Source organism: Pteropus vampyrus, unplaced genomic scaffold (genome assembly GCF_000151845.1).
Source record: "Pteropus vampyrus isolate Shadow unplaced genomic scaffold, Pvam_2.0 Scaffold84, whole genome shotgun sequence".
Lineage (NCBI taxonomy): Eukaryota > Metazoa > Chordata > Mammalia > Chiroptera > Pteropodidae > Pteropus > Pteropus vampyrus.
In genome coordinates, this window is record NW_011888865.1 from 1,473,642 (window position 1) to 1,490,537 (window position 16,896).

At 32.4% G+C, this 16,896-nt stretch overlaps 1 protein-coding gene across 1 annotated transcript in view; it reads right to left on the minus strand.

Moving 5' to 3' along the window:
- DLG2 (discs large MAGUK scaffold protein 2) overlaps positions 1–16,896 on the minus strand; it is a 1,459,931-nt gene that overhangs the window by 1,435,373 nt on the left and 7,662 nt on the right. The window contains exon 2 of the mRNA XM_023532491.1: positions 7,256–7,387. Coding sequence (XP_023388259.1) covers positions 7,256–7,387 — 132 coding nt within the window. The remainder of the gene's footprint in view (positions 1–7,255; positions 7,388–16,896) is intronic.

Genomic DNA, 16,896 nt, shown 5'->3' on the forward strand with positions numbered 1-16,896 from the left:
CCAATTTGCAGTCCCACCAGCAGTATATGAGGGTTCCTTTTTCTCTGCATCCTCTCCAACATTTGTTATTACTTGTCCTATTGATTATAGCTATTCTATCAGGTGTGAGATGGTATCTCATTGTGGTTTTGATTTGCATTTCCCTAATAGCTAGTGATGCTGAGCCTCTTTTCATATGGTTGTTGGCCATTTGTATGTTTTTTTGGGAGAAATGTCTGTTCAGGTCCTCTGCCCATTTTTTAATTGAATCAGTTGTTTTTTGTTGTTATTGAGTTGTATGAGTTCTTTGTACATTTTGGATTTTAGGCCCTTATCGGAGGCATTGTTTGCAAATATATTTTCCTATTTGGATGGTTATCTCTTTACCTTGCTGATGGTTTCTTTTGCTGTGAAGAAGCTTTTTAGTTTGTAGTCCCATTCATTTACTTTTTGCTTTTACTTCTCTTGCTTTTGAGGTCAAATTCATAAAATCCTATTTAAATCCAAGGTCCATGAGTTTAGTTCTTATGTTTTCTTCTATGCAATTTATTGTTTCAGGTCTTATATTCAAGTCCTTAATTCATTTTGAGTTAATTTGGGTGTATGATGATAGACCATAGCTATTCTTTTGTAGGTGGCTTTCCAGTTTTCCCAGTACCATTTATTGAAGAGAATTTCCTTTCTCCACTGTATGTTTTGGCTTTTTTGTCAAAAATTATTTGCCTATATAAATATGGGTTTACTTCTGGACTCTCAATTCTATTCCACTGGTCCGTGTGTCTGTTTTTCTGCCAATACCATGCCACTTTGATTACTGTCGCTTTGTAGTATAATTTGAAGTCAGGTAGAGTGATGCCTCCAGCTTCATTCTTTTTTCTCAGGACGGCTTTCATAATTTGGGGTCTTTCGTGCTTCCATACAAATCTGATGATTTTTTGTTCTATTTCTTTAAGAAATGCTGATGGGATTTTGATGGGTATTGCATTAAATCTGTATAATACTTTTATAAAAAGTATTAAGGAAATTTTAACCAGGAAAGTAATAAATATTTATATCCTAGGATGAATGTTTATACTAAGAAAGAACATCTATATCGTGTTCTATTAATTATGTTAGTTTTACAGTTCAATAGAATATATAATCTATTGACAAATTTTTTTACCATGTTATTGCTATAATATTTCAAGAGATCTTGAAAGAGTTTCTTCCTAAAATCCTTTAGAATCTTCTCTATATTTTTGATATTTTGTACATCAAATCCCTGCATCTGAAAGTTAAATTCAAGGCTAAAAAATTCATAAAATGTCCATGCTGGCTATAGTAAAATCTAGATGGAGAAACCTGTTGTATTCTGCTTTTTTTGCCAGCTACCATATATTAGTGATAGTGACCACCACCGAATTTTCATTTTTTATGTACTTAGCAGAAATCACCAGATCATTTAATGCTCTCAACAAACTTTTGGGGGTTCATTACCTCACTCTGTATAGAAGTCTCATATGCCATCAAAATAAATTAATTTTTCCTATTTCAGTATAGCATGAATAAAAGCATCCTTCATTTAAAAACAACAAACCTTATAAGCAGCCAAAATACATAAATTTAGTTAAATGGTGCCATCTGGTGACATAAATCCTGCAGCAAATACACAAAATCCAGAGCTAAGAATGGCAATTAATCCTCTTGATGGCACCCAATCTTAACCGTCAAATATAACTTCAGAAATACTGGATCCTGCCTGACATGAAAAACGTAACTAATCACACTCAGTATATGGCAATTTAACAGCAGAAATAAGAATTGTTTGGGTCACAATTTATGCTTACCACACTTGTTTTTCAAGTTTACCTTCAAACTTAAACAAGTCTTTGGAAGAGATTTAAGTCTAATGGGATACCTTAGCCAACTCCTAGAGGGTATTTTAAAGTTATATATATGAAAAACATCTTGAGCCCCTGTTCCATTCAAATCCATTTCCTCACTCTCCTTCTTACCTCAATAAATCTGTGAAATTTCTTTGCCTCGAATACCATTTCCCTAAGAAGGCTTTCCCTGATTCCACTGCTAAGGTTAAGCTACTTGCTCATGGCACCCTTTGCAGCATTTATCACAACTGTAAATAAATACTATTTATGCAATTTTGTTTAATGTTTATGTTCCCAGTATATACATCATAGTGCCTGGCACAGTTTTCAATAAATATCTTTTGGATGAATGGATGGATAGATGGATGGATGGATGGATGGATGGATGGATGGATGGATGGATGGATGGGAAAAACATCCTTCGCTATCCTCTCTTCTTACTCGATGAATGGATGGATGAATGGATGGATGGATGGATGGATGGGAAAAACATCCTTCGCTATCCTCTCTTCTTACTCGATCCTATCAGTGACAAGATCTAGCTCGTTTACATTTTATAAAATAGCTTCCCTAGCAACACCAATTTATGATACTCCTAAAGCTTTTCTGAACTCCTAAAGCACTTTGGTCTAGCCTCAGATTTTAGCCTTTGATTATATCCTGTCTTGTACTTGTTTGTATGCATGTGTACACTACCTTCTCAATTGACCTTAACTTCCTTAAAGGTAGGGATTTGGCCTTTAATAATATCCATCTGCATATATCAGTGTAAATAGGTAAACAATTCATAAATATTTCATTATTTTTTACTCACTGCAATAACTAAAATACCTGCACTCTCTTTACTTAAACAGGTATTGTAAAAAAAAATAAGTGGGAACATACTAGATCTTAGTATATAAGAATTTAACAGTCACCGCTTTGACCAGTCAAGACTTATTTGAAGGTCCATGACATGTAGTAATTTATTTGTTTCACTGGAGTACATGCTTTGAGGTTATGAATGGCAGCAACCATTTACCTAGTAAGTGAGCCTCAGAAGCACTGCAGTGTTGCTTTGCTGTTCTCTATTCATAGCTCCATAGCTAGCAACTACCATTAAGTATCTAGAGGGAAAAAAGTCACTTAAATGTTTCCGATATACTACTGTATTTTTAAAAGGAAATTGGATCCCATAATGATATTCATTAATTTATGGATTCTCAAAGCACTCAAGCTACATCCCAGAATAATAATGGCTCATTATACTTGTTAAAGATCAAATCAAATCTTTATAAAACCCAAGAATGAAAAAACGCCATTGTCATATTTTCCTGTTTATTAATAATATTCACATACCATATCACTTTTCTTGAATGGCCAAATATCCTATTTAAAACATATGTTCTTAAACTTTATAATGCCTCAGAATCACCTGGAAGGCTTAGTAAAACACTATCTGCTAAGTCCTACTTCCACTCAATCTGGAGTGAGGCTCAAGAATTTGTAGTGTTAACCAAATGCCCAGGTGATGCTGCTGCTGCTGCTCCAAGAAGGACACTTTGAGAACCTCTGGTTTGGAGGGTTAAAGCCAAATTGTTCCAAATTCACATAACTGTGTGGGCCTTCACACTTACTATAACCTATGAAAAATCCTTTGACTTTCTTATGATCAGATGGTAAAAAAAAAAATTATACATCAACAATAAATAATTAAGACCAAACTAGCCATGATGTTTTCAAATAGATGTTTTTTTGAAATAAAAGTATTATATTAGAATTACTATATTAGGAAAACATGCAGTTTTTTATTCAAACTAAAATGTGATAAAACTTTTATACAGATTGATTTTGTAGCACTTGTCACCATTATGTTTAAATAGTTAACTAACTGCATACCTAATATCTCTTCTCCCCCACTGATTATTCTCGCCCATAGGGCAAGGACTAACCTCTCCTCTATAGTTGACTATTGTATCTCTATAGCCTGCCACAATGTCTAATGCATAACAAGTATTTTAAAAATAATTGTTGAGTAAATGTATAAACAAAATTTGACCATCTATTATTATTAAAGGTCCACATACTGGTGCTACAAAGTTTAATTAGACATAGCTTCAACTCTCAAGCTACACACAGTCTATGGAAAGGGGCACAAATATATTCAACTTATAAGGCAATGTAATAGTGCTTTATAGTAATATGAACAAAATACTGAGAGATGCAATGAAAAAGGCTGCTTAAAGTTGCTAGCAAGTAGAGACATGGTACAAGGCTTCAATAAGGAGGTAATAAATCCCAATATGTGGTATACCCACTGTCTCATTCCTATTGGTAGCAATCTCAAGTATCCATAGGGTTCTATATTAAGCTTTATGGGAATGAAAAGCATTCTACTCTAGCACAAAGTCTAACATGCAAGCTTCCATTAAGCAGAACAGCACTTTTCTAAGATGTTGCTATTGACAGGGTTTTAAGGAAAATACCAGTTTACTGTCCATTCTTTTCTAAATCTTTCCAAAAATTTCCTCCTCAAATGCTATACAGTGAAATTAAAATTCCAAAATATCTGGAGAAGTATAAAAACAATAAAAACATTTTATCTTGCTCCTTCTTTACTTAAATGAGTAAATAACCTCTGTTCCTTGAAAATCTGAACAGTTTAGCTATACTCAATAAAACAAACCTAAATTAATTTGTAAAATGTCATCGAGTTTCAATTCATTTCTATTCAAATTCTGTATTGTTAGTAATGCAATCATCATAAAACTATAATTATCCATTAGACAAAACTTTTTCCTTACTGTTACCACAAGATGTCACCCTAAGCCTAACATCTAAATGTTCAGCTTCTAGCACATTGCTGTTTTAGGCATTTTTCTTTTCTTTTTTTTTTTACATTAATGAACACTAAGTACTAACTTTTAAAAACTTAAAGTGTCTTTTTCTACTGTTGTTATTAATAAATGGAAAATAACAAAATACAGGGATTCTAGAAGCAAGGAGGTAGAAAGTTAATCAAATGGTTCATCTTTCTCCATGTTTACCATGTAACCTGCTATTTAGCAACTTTCCACCCTATTATCATAGAACCCATTTATAAAATGGTTTTTTTGCATTGTAATACTAGTCAAAATTATATAAACAGAATTCTGTCCTCAAAGATTATACCACTTAAGACATATTAGCATTTTTTAAAGCATATGATGAAGGACCACAAAAGAAGGGTAGTATTCATTTTTAAAGTGATTTTTTCATTTGTAGAGAAAAGGCTTGGTTTCCTGGTCACATGTAAATGTTACAGCACATTCTGCAACAATAGCATTTTACTTTACTATCCATTTGAGTTGGGTTTCTGAATTATGGTTCCCTTTTATTTCTTCAGTTAATTGAGATTCATGAAAGTACATTATTTCAATGTACTGGCTATCTAAATATCAGAACAATGGGTAAAGCCACTATCTTCCCTTACTTATAAGCAAAAAAAAAAAAATTGATGAAAGGAGTTGATTCAAACAGAAAGCAAGTAATAGACCATAAACAAAGCTCTATTTATCAATGGCTCCCTACTTATCCTTTTATAAAGATATAATCCCCTTCAAGATGCACAAGGCTACATGGTTTTTCTTCTTTCGTATCCTTAAAGAAAATGCACAGTGAGGCCACTCATTCAATAGTAATAAATTAGTAATCAGTATTTAGGAACCCTCATAGAATTGAAAAGAAAATTATGTTTTGTTGTATAATGTTGCTCCATTCTTTGCAGTCTATTTTATCCCAAAATGACTTTTAAAGACCAGACGATGAAAATTTATCCATTCAAAGCTGGGCACAAGGATTACTTACATAATAGCTTTTTACAGATTATTGTTGCCTCTCATTTTTCAGAGAAATTCCAAGTACACTATAGGCTTTTTGCCACGATATTTACCACTCACTCAAAACAATTACAAAATGCATCTCTTTGTCATTCATTTGTCCTTTTATTCCCCATATAATACTATTGCAATACCAAAATGTTGCATTATCGAAGTACAGTAGAATTGTCTAAAGCATCCAACGATACTCTTCCCAAGTCAAGTTCAAAAACTCAAATTCTCAGAAGACTTGGCCAGTCTGAACTAAACACATCATACAAATCTATTAGAGATATTGCCATTCAGTTAATGGCCTTTACTAATTATCAACTAGATAAAACTATTAATTTTTAATTGACAAAATTGTGCCTTAAAAATGTTCTCTAAAATGCTACTCTCTAATGAAAGGATTTAAATTCCGCAAGAGTCCATTTAGAGTTGTTTTTATTTAATACCAACTAAGATGATTATAGTTATTTGTGTCATTAATTCTTACAGGCCACAAGAGAATATTTTAAAGAACTTAATCCACAGGCAAAATAATCCTATAAAGCCTTTTTCTTTTACTTTTATTCAATAGACTGATCAAATTTTCAAAATTTAATGGTTTTTAAAATTACATTCAAAACATAAAGTGGGAGTTTTGTCAATAACTGTAGACATTTATAATAAAAACATAGATAACATATTTGAGATTAATCTTCATAAATTCCCATTTTTAGGTTTGTATATCAGTAACCACCAGACCTAAAAAAGTAATAATAATGTCTGGTAGACTCAGTTATTTCTTGTACTATTGTACTATTTAAGCTCAGTAAATTATACAATATAATCGAGTGGGTTTTTTTAAATTGTTTAGTTGGTTATTTTTGTTGAGGGGAGATGTTTGTTTATATCTTTTACAACTTTAACTCTTAAAATATTAAAAGGATTAAAAGTTATCAGTAAAAATGCCAAATATATATGTATGAAGACATACATAAATAAACCAAATCCTTGATTTTCTTCACAATCTTTAATAGATTAGAGAACAAACATAAGATTAAACTTTATGTAGTTAGATTCATAACAAATTGACAAAAAATTCCAAAGCACAGAGATTTTCATCAATAAATTTTTCAATTTGGACCATAAACTTTCACGAGAAGCAAAAAAAAAAAAAGGAAAAGAATATTTTAATTTTTGTTTTAAAAAGAGAATAAAAGTAGAACTATGATTCTGACTGAGCAGAATGTGAACCATCATTTTTTGCGCTAGGCAGTTCCTTCTCTAGCATGTTTTTCCACAATTTTCTGCAACAAACTACTCAGGTTTTTTCCTGCGTTAACTTTCCTTCTTATATAAAACATTCTTTCGCTATTTGTTTTTTAATAACTTGTACTTTATTTCTATTCTGTAACAGTTCTTTTTTAGGTTAACTTTAAATAAGAAAAAGAAAAAAAATCTTTCCTTCTACTATCAAAGAAAATTATTCCAATTTTAAATTTGGTTAAAATCATGTTCTTTGACCACATCACTCAAACTATTAAAGTTCAGTTCTAACCATTAAGATAATACATAATTTTTAATACATACCTAGCAAAGCTTGAAACAAGCTGCTCCTAAAGATACCCATCACCTTTTTAACAGCGCTTTTCAACTGCTGCTCCTCTGGTTTCCTTAATTTTTTGCAGTATTCTTCTAGTAATGATAAAGCTCGGTCAGTATCTGAAAAACATGATTTTAAAATTCTATCTTATGGTCTGAGAAAAATAGTGAGCTAACATTAAACTATTCTATAGTTATGTTCTTAATTTTATGACACAAAATAATTTAATAAAATAATCATAAATTCAATAAATTACCACATGAAATTGAGCATTACATTCTCAACTCCTAATTTTAAAAACCCACGTTTATTTCTATAGCCCTGTCTTTCAAAAGAATCTGTAACTATGAAACAGAACAAAAGTCCTGAACACAATGCTGGCCAAGTGATGTTCACATAGTAGATGTGATTTTGTCTTGTCAGAAAAATTATCTTAAAGTTGATGACTTCCTACAAAATAATGTCCAGATCCCTTAATTTGACCTCCCTCCCATGGTCTTTTTACAACTTATATTTTCAGCCTCATTCCTACTATATATTCCACCCTCTTTATACATACACACAGTGCCTAAGTCACATTGGATTATTCACTTTCCCCCTCCACTTCCCACCATACACACACATTCTCTATTTTTCTTACCTTTGTACTTTTATTTGCTCCTACTGTTCCCTATATTGGATATGCTCCCCCATACCACTACTACTCCCTAGAATCAGTGCACTGTTTGGGAAAGGGTTTGTTGTCAGCTAGATCTGGGTCTAAAATCTACTTAGTAGCTGTGTGTGACCTTTAACAAGTTGCTTAACCTCTCTGAGCTTCAGTTTCCTCACAGGTAATAGGATTATATTACACAATACTTAGTACAATGCCTAGTATGTAGAAAGCAATCAACAAGGCAACCAAAAAACTACTTTCCCTTAATTTAGACCTAATTCAAATGCTCTCTTCCATAAAGCCGTCCTGACAATTCAAAGTAATCACTATCACCCTTCTTCCAAACCATTTTATCTACCCAAATACTATAGGCATTCTTAACACATACTGTTATATTATGGCTTCTTAAATACACGTCTTTATCCCCCACAAGACAAAATATCCTTGAAAAAATCACCAGAGTGACTGTGCCTTTGTGTGTAATACATGACAATTGTCTTTTTTTGAGGAGCGGGGGCAGGGCATGAGAAGATTCAATATTATTGCTCCAACATGATGATTTATTTGGAAAATGTCAAGTCACATATTTTTAAATAAACAATATTTACATACCACAAAAAAAACATAAAATAATGACTGATTTACTCTGACCTGAAATGCAGTACAAAGGAGGGCAGCACTCACCTTAACCAGTAAACGACTGCTTTCACCATTAACTTTTGTAAAAATATGCTTAGAAAGCTTCTGAAGAAAATGGCAACAGCTAAAGAGACCAGACTTCAGACATAAATTGTTTTTCTGATTTTATGATTTATATATTTTTTATTTGTTCTCTCTCTAAGGAATGAATATATTGAGGAGTTCCTGTCTGAAGAATTAATATATGCAAACTTTTAATATACAAGCCACATTTATAAAAATGGTTTCTTATGGGTTATCGTTGGGATGAAAACCAACTGGAACTATCATTGGTTTCCCCTAGTACATCCTTTGCCCAGACTCTGACATGAATAAGAGCTTTACTTTGAATGACTGTCACTTCCTTCAAATATATCTCTTGGTATTCCTGGCGCTTCTCCACCTGACCAGAGTTCTTCTCTCATTATCTTATATTCAAATCATATGATGGATCTTCATCAAAATTGCCCTGCTTTAAGGTTCATTCTTTTTCTTGCAGCATTATTTAGGTATGATTGACAAAGAAAATTATATGTATTTAAGGTGTATAATGTGAAGTTTTAATATACATTTACCTTGTGAAATGCTTCTCACAATCATTACCACAAAGACAACTAATTGTTTTTTATTTTAAAAGCCCTCTCTCCCTTCCAATCTAACCCTTTTGCAGACTAAATACCAATTATAATAACAGTTTACATGTATTGAGCACTTTATTTACATCTCCTTTCTCCTAAATCTTCCAATTCTTCTTCCCTACAGCCATTCTCAGCTGATGATCTGGCTGCCCATTTCATGGAAAAACAGAAGAGAACTTCCACAAGCTCCTAACACAATATCTACTGATTTACCTATAACTGCACCCCTATATTCTGCCTTCCCTTTTGTTACTATGGACAAAATATCTGTGTTTCTTTCTAAGGCCAAATCCTCTACTTGAGCATCTGAACCTCTTCTCTTTTGCCTACTCAAAGACATTGCTCCATCCATTGTTTTCTTCTCCATTCAATCATTTTCATCAGCACAGAAATAACTGTGTTATCAGTGATTTTTAAAAACCTTCCCTTATCTTTGTTTCTCTCCAAATGACTATAATCCCCATTTCTCTGTTCCCCTCTATAGCAAAACTCCTTGAAATACTGTCTCCATTTCTTTTCCTTTCATTCTCTCCTGAGACCACTCTACTCGGACTTTTCTTTCCTGTTCTTCCACGAAAATAGCTCTTGTCAAGCTTACCTATCATCTCTATATTACTAATTCCAGTGGTTGCTTTTCAGTCTTCTCACTTGACCCATCAGCATTTGATACTGTTGCATTCCTGAAACACTTTCTTCATTAGGCTTGCAAGCAGAGGTATACTGGTAAATGTTTAGCAACCAGTTCTTTGGATTTAAAAAAAAAAAAAAAGTGTTCAATAAACCATACATCCATAACTTTATTATAAATTTTACTGGTATAAAGGATGTAAAATATGAAATGTACAAATGAGATATGCAATTTTTTATTGTAAATTCCATATAGTTAGTTGATTCTCAAGAATATTTTTATTGATGTTTGCCAAATTTGTATAATCATAGACAATTTAAGCTTGTAATTGATGAATGAGTAGTTCCAACATGAATGTTGGTTGATTTTTTTTTCTGTTACATTAATGAGTAAGATGAAAATGAAACAACAAAGATGGCTTAGGTGATAAACCTGGTATGAGTCCATTCCAGCACACCACTGCTTCCAGAGAAGCATTTTCTTCTAGGTTCTCCTCCTATGTCATGGATGCCCCTCCTCAATCACATTTACTGGTCCTCCTCCATCTTCAAGCCCCTAAATATCTGGAGACTTCTATCTATCCTTACTCCATAAGTAACCTTATCTAGGCTTCTGACTTCAAATACTATCAGCACTCTCAAGACTCCCAAATTTATATCTTCAGCTCAGAACTTTCCCCTGAATTCTAGACTCATATCAAACTATATACTCAACATTTCCATTTGGATGTCTAATAAGCATTCGAACTGAACTTGTCAAAACTGAACTCCAGATCTCATCCACTACCCCCAATCCACTTCTCCTACAATGTTTTCCATCTCTGATCCTTTCAGTTGCAAAATCCCTAGAGTCATCATTCATTCTTCTCCTCTAATTCTCTACATCTAAACCATCAGTAAACCCTATTGGCTCTAACATCAAATTACATACAGAATCCTATCACTTCTCACCATCTTCAATGCTATCAGCCTGGTCCAGGCCACCATCATCTATCCCCTGCATTATTTCAAGAACCTCTACTAGTCTAGTCTACATGCTGTCACCTTTGTGCTCCTACAGTCATTTCTAAGCACAGCATCCAGAATGATCATAAGTCACTCCTGAACTCAAACCCTCCAGTGACTCCTCATCTCATTCAGCAAAAGCCTACCTCTCTGATGTCAGCTCTTACACCTCTCCTCTTGCTCAGTCTACTCCAACCAGTGGTCTCAGCTCTTTCTCAATATACTAAAAACTCTCCTACTTCAGGGCCTCTATACTTGCTATTCTGCCTAAACAGTCTTTCCTCAAATGTCCATAACTTACTCCTTCACTTCTTTCATATATCTGCTCATATGTCACCTAATCAATGAGGCCTTCTCTAATACTCCTATATGATACAGCAGACCTCAAGCTTACTCCTTTGAAAGAAGGGAGAATTTCAATAGGTGGTAATGAGAACATCATGTTACTAGTTCTTTTTTACCTAAGAATGTTAGAAATATAAAAATGAATGTAGATGCACAGGGAGCCCTCTCCAATTTTAAAATAAGACATATTAACAGGAGATAATGACATAAACATATGCTAGTACCTTTACATAGAACTTTAATTTTTTGAATTAAAAAAATTAATAATTATAATATATTTTAATAATTGTAATAACCTCATACTAATTTCATAATTTTATAAAATTTTATTTTTGAAAATTATTAAAATTTGCTTTAAATTTTAATAATTTTTTAAATTAGTTATATTTTATCTAGCAATATTTTTAACAACTCTTTAAATCAAGGACAAATATTTGAATCCCTATTTTGTCAATAATTAAACAATCGAGAGTTTCCTCAAAATGATGGTGGCTTACTGACCTCACTTTCTAATCCATTCCTAATCACTAATGTAAGTAATCAGTAAGAAAATAATTATACTATACCTCCCTCAGTACTTATATGTACCTTTGGATTCTAATTATCTGATTACCTCTAGTGCCTCAAGCTTTAGTCTTTTTCATTTTTTAATTTGTTAGTTTTCGAAAATGTACTAAGTACCAGACATCTTTTTTCTTTTTTTTTTTAACAATAAAAATTTTCCACCAATTTTTACTTCTGCGGTATTTTTGTAGGTATTCACTTAATCTGATTTTTTATTCTTATGAGCAGCAATTCTCAAAAATGTATTAATAATTTGCAAGCAACAACTCTGATAAGGGGTCAATATCCAAAATATATAAAGAACTCATACAACTCAATGACAACAAAAAAAAAAATCTAAAAAATGGGCAGAGGACTTGAACAAACACTTCTCCCAAGAACATACAAATAACCAAAAGATATATGAAAAGATGCTCAACTTCACTAACTATTAGGGAAATGCAAATCAAAACCACAATGAGATATCACCCCACACCTGTTAGAATGTCTATTATCAACATAAGAAGTAATAAGTGTTTGAGAGGCTGTGGAGAAAAAGGAACCCTCATATACTGCTGGTAGGAATGTAAATTGGTACAGCCACTATGGAAAACAGCATGGAGGATCCTCAAAAATTTTAAAGTAGAGCTACCATTTGACCCAGGAATCTCTCTTTTGGGTATCTACCCCCAAAATTTGAAAACACTTATTCATAAAGATATATGTACCCCTATGTTCATTGCAGCATTATTCATGGTGGCCAAGATGTGGAAACAACCAAAGTATTCTTCAATAGATGATTGGATAAAGAAGATATAGTACGTATATACAATGAAATACTACTCAGCCATAAGAAAAGATGAAATACTGCCATTTGCAACAGCATGAATTGATCTTGAGAATATCAGGCTAAGCGAAATACGTTAGATGGAAAAAGTCAAGAACTATATGATTTTACTCATATGCGAGATATAAAACAGAAAGCCACAAATGAACAAACAAAACAAACAAAAACTTGTAGACACAGACAATAGTATGGTGGTTATAGAGGGAAAGGGGGGTGAAGGGGAGGCAGAAAAAGGTAAAGGGGTCAAATATATGGTGATGGAAGGACACTTGACTTTGGGTGGTAAACACACAATGCAATACAGATGATACATTATAAAACTGTACACTTGAAATCTATATAAATTTATTAACCAATATCATCCCAATAAATTTAATACAAATTTTAAAAATGTATCAATAGCATTTCCGTAATCACATCCACAAATATAATTTGCTAGGTAAGGGGACTTTCACTATTTCACTCAACACATTTATTGAGTAACTACTTAGAGAAGGCACTGTATTGATTCAAAGCAGCTACATGTTCTCTAAATGAACAAGGCTTATTATGCCTCTCATCTCTGTATGAGAAAAATCTGAGACAGAAAATAAGATGCTAGAATATTACAAAAAAAAAAAAAAGACAAATGGTCAAATACGGTCAAGTCTCTCTTAAACAACTTAGGCTTTTGAGTGCCAGCATCTAGTGCTAAAATTGTGGAGTCAATTCTATCATGCCTTTTATCTCTACTTAAGTTCTTATTTCTGTTTAATGAAAGCTTGAGCTTGAGGGTAATCTAAAACTATATAGCTATGCAAAAAATGATAAATTAAGCAACAACAAGAACAAGAACAAGACAAGACGACACGTATCCTGTTGTACAAGTCAAAAATCCCTAGCTAGATGTTGACAGTTGACAGGTGAATCAAGTAGAAAGTTGAAATAATTATCCCAAGTAAGTCAGGACTAATATTTTAATTAATGTTTAAATAATCAGAAACAAGTGGAGAATATTTTAATTAATGTTTTAATAATCAGAAACAAGTGGAGAATTTTTCAACTGAATTGCCAATATAATGGCCTCAATCCTATTTTCTTCATTAAAGGAAATCTATCTTCATATAATTCTTGAGTCTACTGAAAGAATGAAACTGAATTTGAATTACCTGAATGCAAGAACAGGAGGAAATGGTGGGGGGGAGAGATTTTTTTTTTTTAAATAAAAATTTCTTGCATGAAATATACAATCCAAAGAATATGGTGAATGTTACATAATTGAAATTGTAGGTAATCATGTGTATGTTAATAAAGTTCAACTTTTTTTGGTTTAAGAATAGGATGGCCAAAAGTTATAACTAATTTAGGACAGTTAATTTAAATTTGAAACAGCTAATGACAATGGTGCTAACAAATGAACTTTTAGAAAGAAGAAAAGGATGACACAAAATTATTTGCTATAATTAAAAAAAAAGAATTGTAGAATATATATTAGGAAAATTAAGATAAAAGTATAGTAGAGGAAAGGATAAAATTAATATACAAATCTCGGCGAGCAAAGCATTTAGAATAATGAAATTCTTTACATAAATTTATGCAATTTTTTTTACAGTTTAGAAAGGGCTTTTATATGCATTATTTTATCTGATTCTCATCACTAAGAAGTCATATTATGCCTATTATACATAAAACTGAAATTCATAGTGGCTTGTCCAAGATCACAGAGCTACTAAATAACAGGTTTAGAGCTCAATCCTAAAGCTTTTGACTCCACGTATAGTGTTCTCTCCACAATATCACCCTTAATTCTTCAGAAAGAGTTGAACATATTTATTTTTTTAATTAATTAATTATTTTAATTCTTTAATGACACAACAAGTTTGACCCCTTTTACCCCATCCATCTCCTTCCTCTCCCCTCTCTCCTAACCTCTGGTAACCAACAGTCAAACATATTTCTATGAAATAATAATAATAATAAAGCAAACCAATCAGACATAAATTGTATCACTGAATTTTAGAATCTAGGGTTAAATGTTGAATCACTAATTTCCACATGTGTCTATTAATATAAAAACATATTCATAATATACAAATTAAAATAGTCTTATCTTTAAAAGTCTGATAAAAATAACAACTTCTTTCTTTCATTAATCAAATATTTATTGAGTATCTTACTACGTTCCAGATATCAGAATTTAATACGGAACAAGATAGGCAATATTCTACCCTCTCAGAGATTTTTGTCTGAAAGTAAAGATAATTAAATAGAAAAGTTCGACAAAGTAAAAAAATCAAAATAGAGTGCAATAATGCTATGAAGAAGTACCAAGTACCATGAAAGCAGGGAAGTAAGCTGATGCCATACAGACTATGTTAAGTTTGGCCTTATACCCAAGGAGGACTAACAAGCTATGGAAGATTTTTAAATGAAAATAAGCATAATCATTCTTTAAAGTTTTAGAAAGATTGCTTTAACCACAGCATGACTTATATCAATTGAAACAAGCAAAAACAATTAGGTTTTCTTTTCTCTCATATCATTTTTAGTGAATGTATGCAAAATTGCAGTCATAATTTTGATCAGTACATATGAGACATTCTGACTAGCAAATAGAAATATTTTACTAGCTGAATTCTTATTATTGATGTTAGTGTTTTTGTCATTTTGTAAATTAAGAATATTCATATGAAAATAATAAAATGATGAATGCCATTAGAAAAGTTACCCTTGTACCATGTCTTTAAAAAGAAGTTGTTTAATATTAAAATTTACAGTTCAAGGTGATAAAACAAAGGTGTCATTTTATTACTAAGATTAGCTAGTGTTTGTTGAACAATGCTAAACATTCTGCATAGAACACCTTATTCAATTTTTACAAGAAACCTAAGAAATAATATTATGCATATTTTGTAAGTGAGAAAACTTAAATTGAGAGAAATGAATTAACTTGTCCAAGGCTACACAACCAGTAAGTGTTAGAACTGGGATTCCAACCCTGGTCTGTCACCAAAGCCCATACTTTTAAGTATTATGTCATACTGAATTTACTGGGAAAGGATCAGCGTTTCTTTTTTCAGTCACTGTACTCAGCACTTACACTTTATTCCTTCATCACCCCCAAAAGAAATATTTAATATACTTCAACAAACACCTGTTAATCAGGATATTTCCCTTGTTGAAACAAAAAGATATTAGCGTAAAATGGTGAATTTATATTACTACATTTCAGATAAGCCATGTTATCAGATTTTCTATAGAATTGTTGAAGAGAACAATGGGAAAAGTACAAGGTTAAGTCATAATAAATAGAAAGGAACTGCAAATTGTATCTTCAACTAAATGGTGAAATATGCATCATTCCAGTTGTAACCAACTAGAAAAAGGAAATTTAAAAAAATGATAAAGCTTAAATTTAAATTGTGGAAAAAATGTCTAGCCAAACTTAAAGCAGATTTAAAGATTGCAATCATTTTGTAAATACCGGATGGTTTACAATTTACTTTAGCATCACTGAAAGAGAAAAACACTCATAAGAAATGTTATCACAATCTATAAAAATGTATAGGATGGCATTTCCTGTCTGTAAGCAGAAAGCAGATGTATTCTTGCCATACCTAGGCAGGCTTGAACCAGGAGCTGACCAGGAAGCTGGACCCAGATCACTAATGGAAGGGGATTCTGACTCTGAACACAAATTTCCTTTTCCTTGGACCAAAGGAGAGGGGAAAAAAAGTATTCTTTCTGATGATAAGCATTTGTGTAGTGCTTTCTTATTTACAAAACAATTTTTACATGGACTAGATAGTTTCATTGCCATAACAATCCTAAGAGGTGGGTATTATTAGTACAGTTTTTTTTTTAGATGAGGAAGTTGGAGCTCAATCTGCTGATTTTCTTTAAATGACATAGCCAGCATAGCCAGCTAATGGTAAAGACTAGATTCCATCCCTGGGCTCTCCTCCACCGCGACGTGATGCTATTCACTTGTTCAAAGAATGCTATACTCATACAGTGAAAAGAGCATTGGATGAGCTTCTGGTCTTAATTCTATCACTAACTTTACAAAAGTGAAGTGCATATACATTATCTTATTTGATGTTGAAAAGAAACATGTATTATAGGAGAAAAAAGTATTAAACCCCTTTTAGAAGAGGAAATGGCTCCAAGAAAAAGAAGAAATTCTCTTTTAAGGAGGAGCTGCTCAGCAGTGAACCTGAAGAAGCTGCTGGCAGCAAGAGTGGTAGCTCCAAGAAAAAGAAAAAGCTCCAGAAGCTCTCCCAGGGAGTTTAGAATGGACAGTACCCTGGT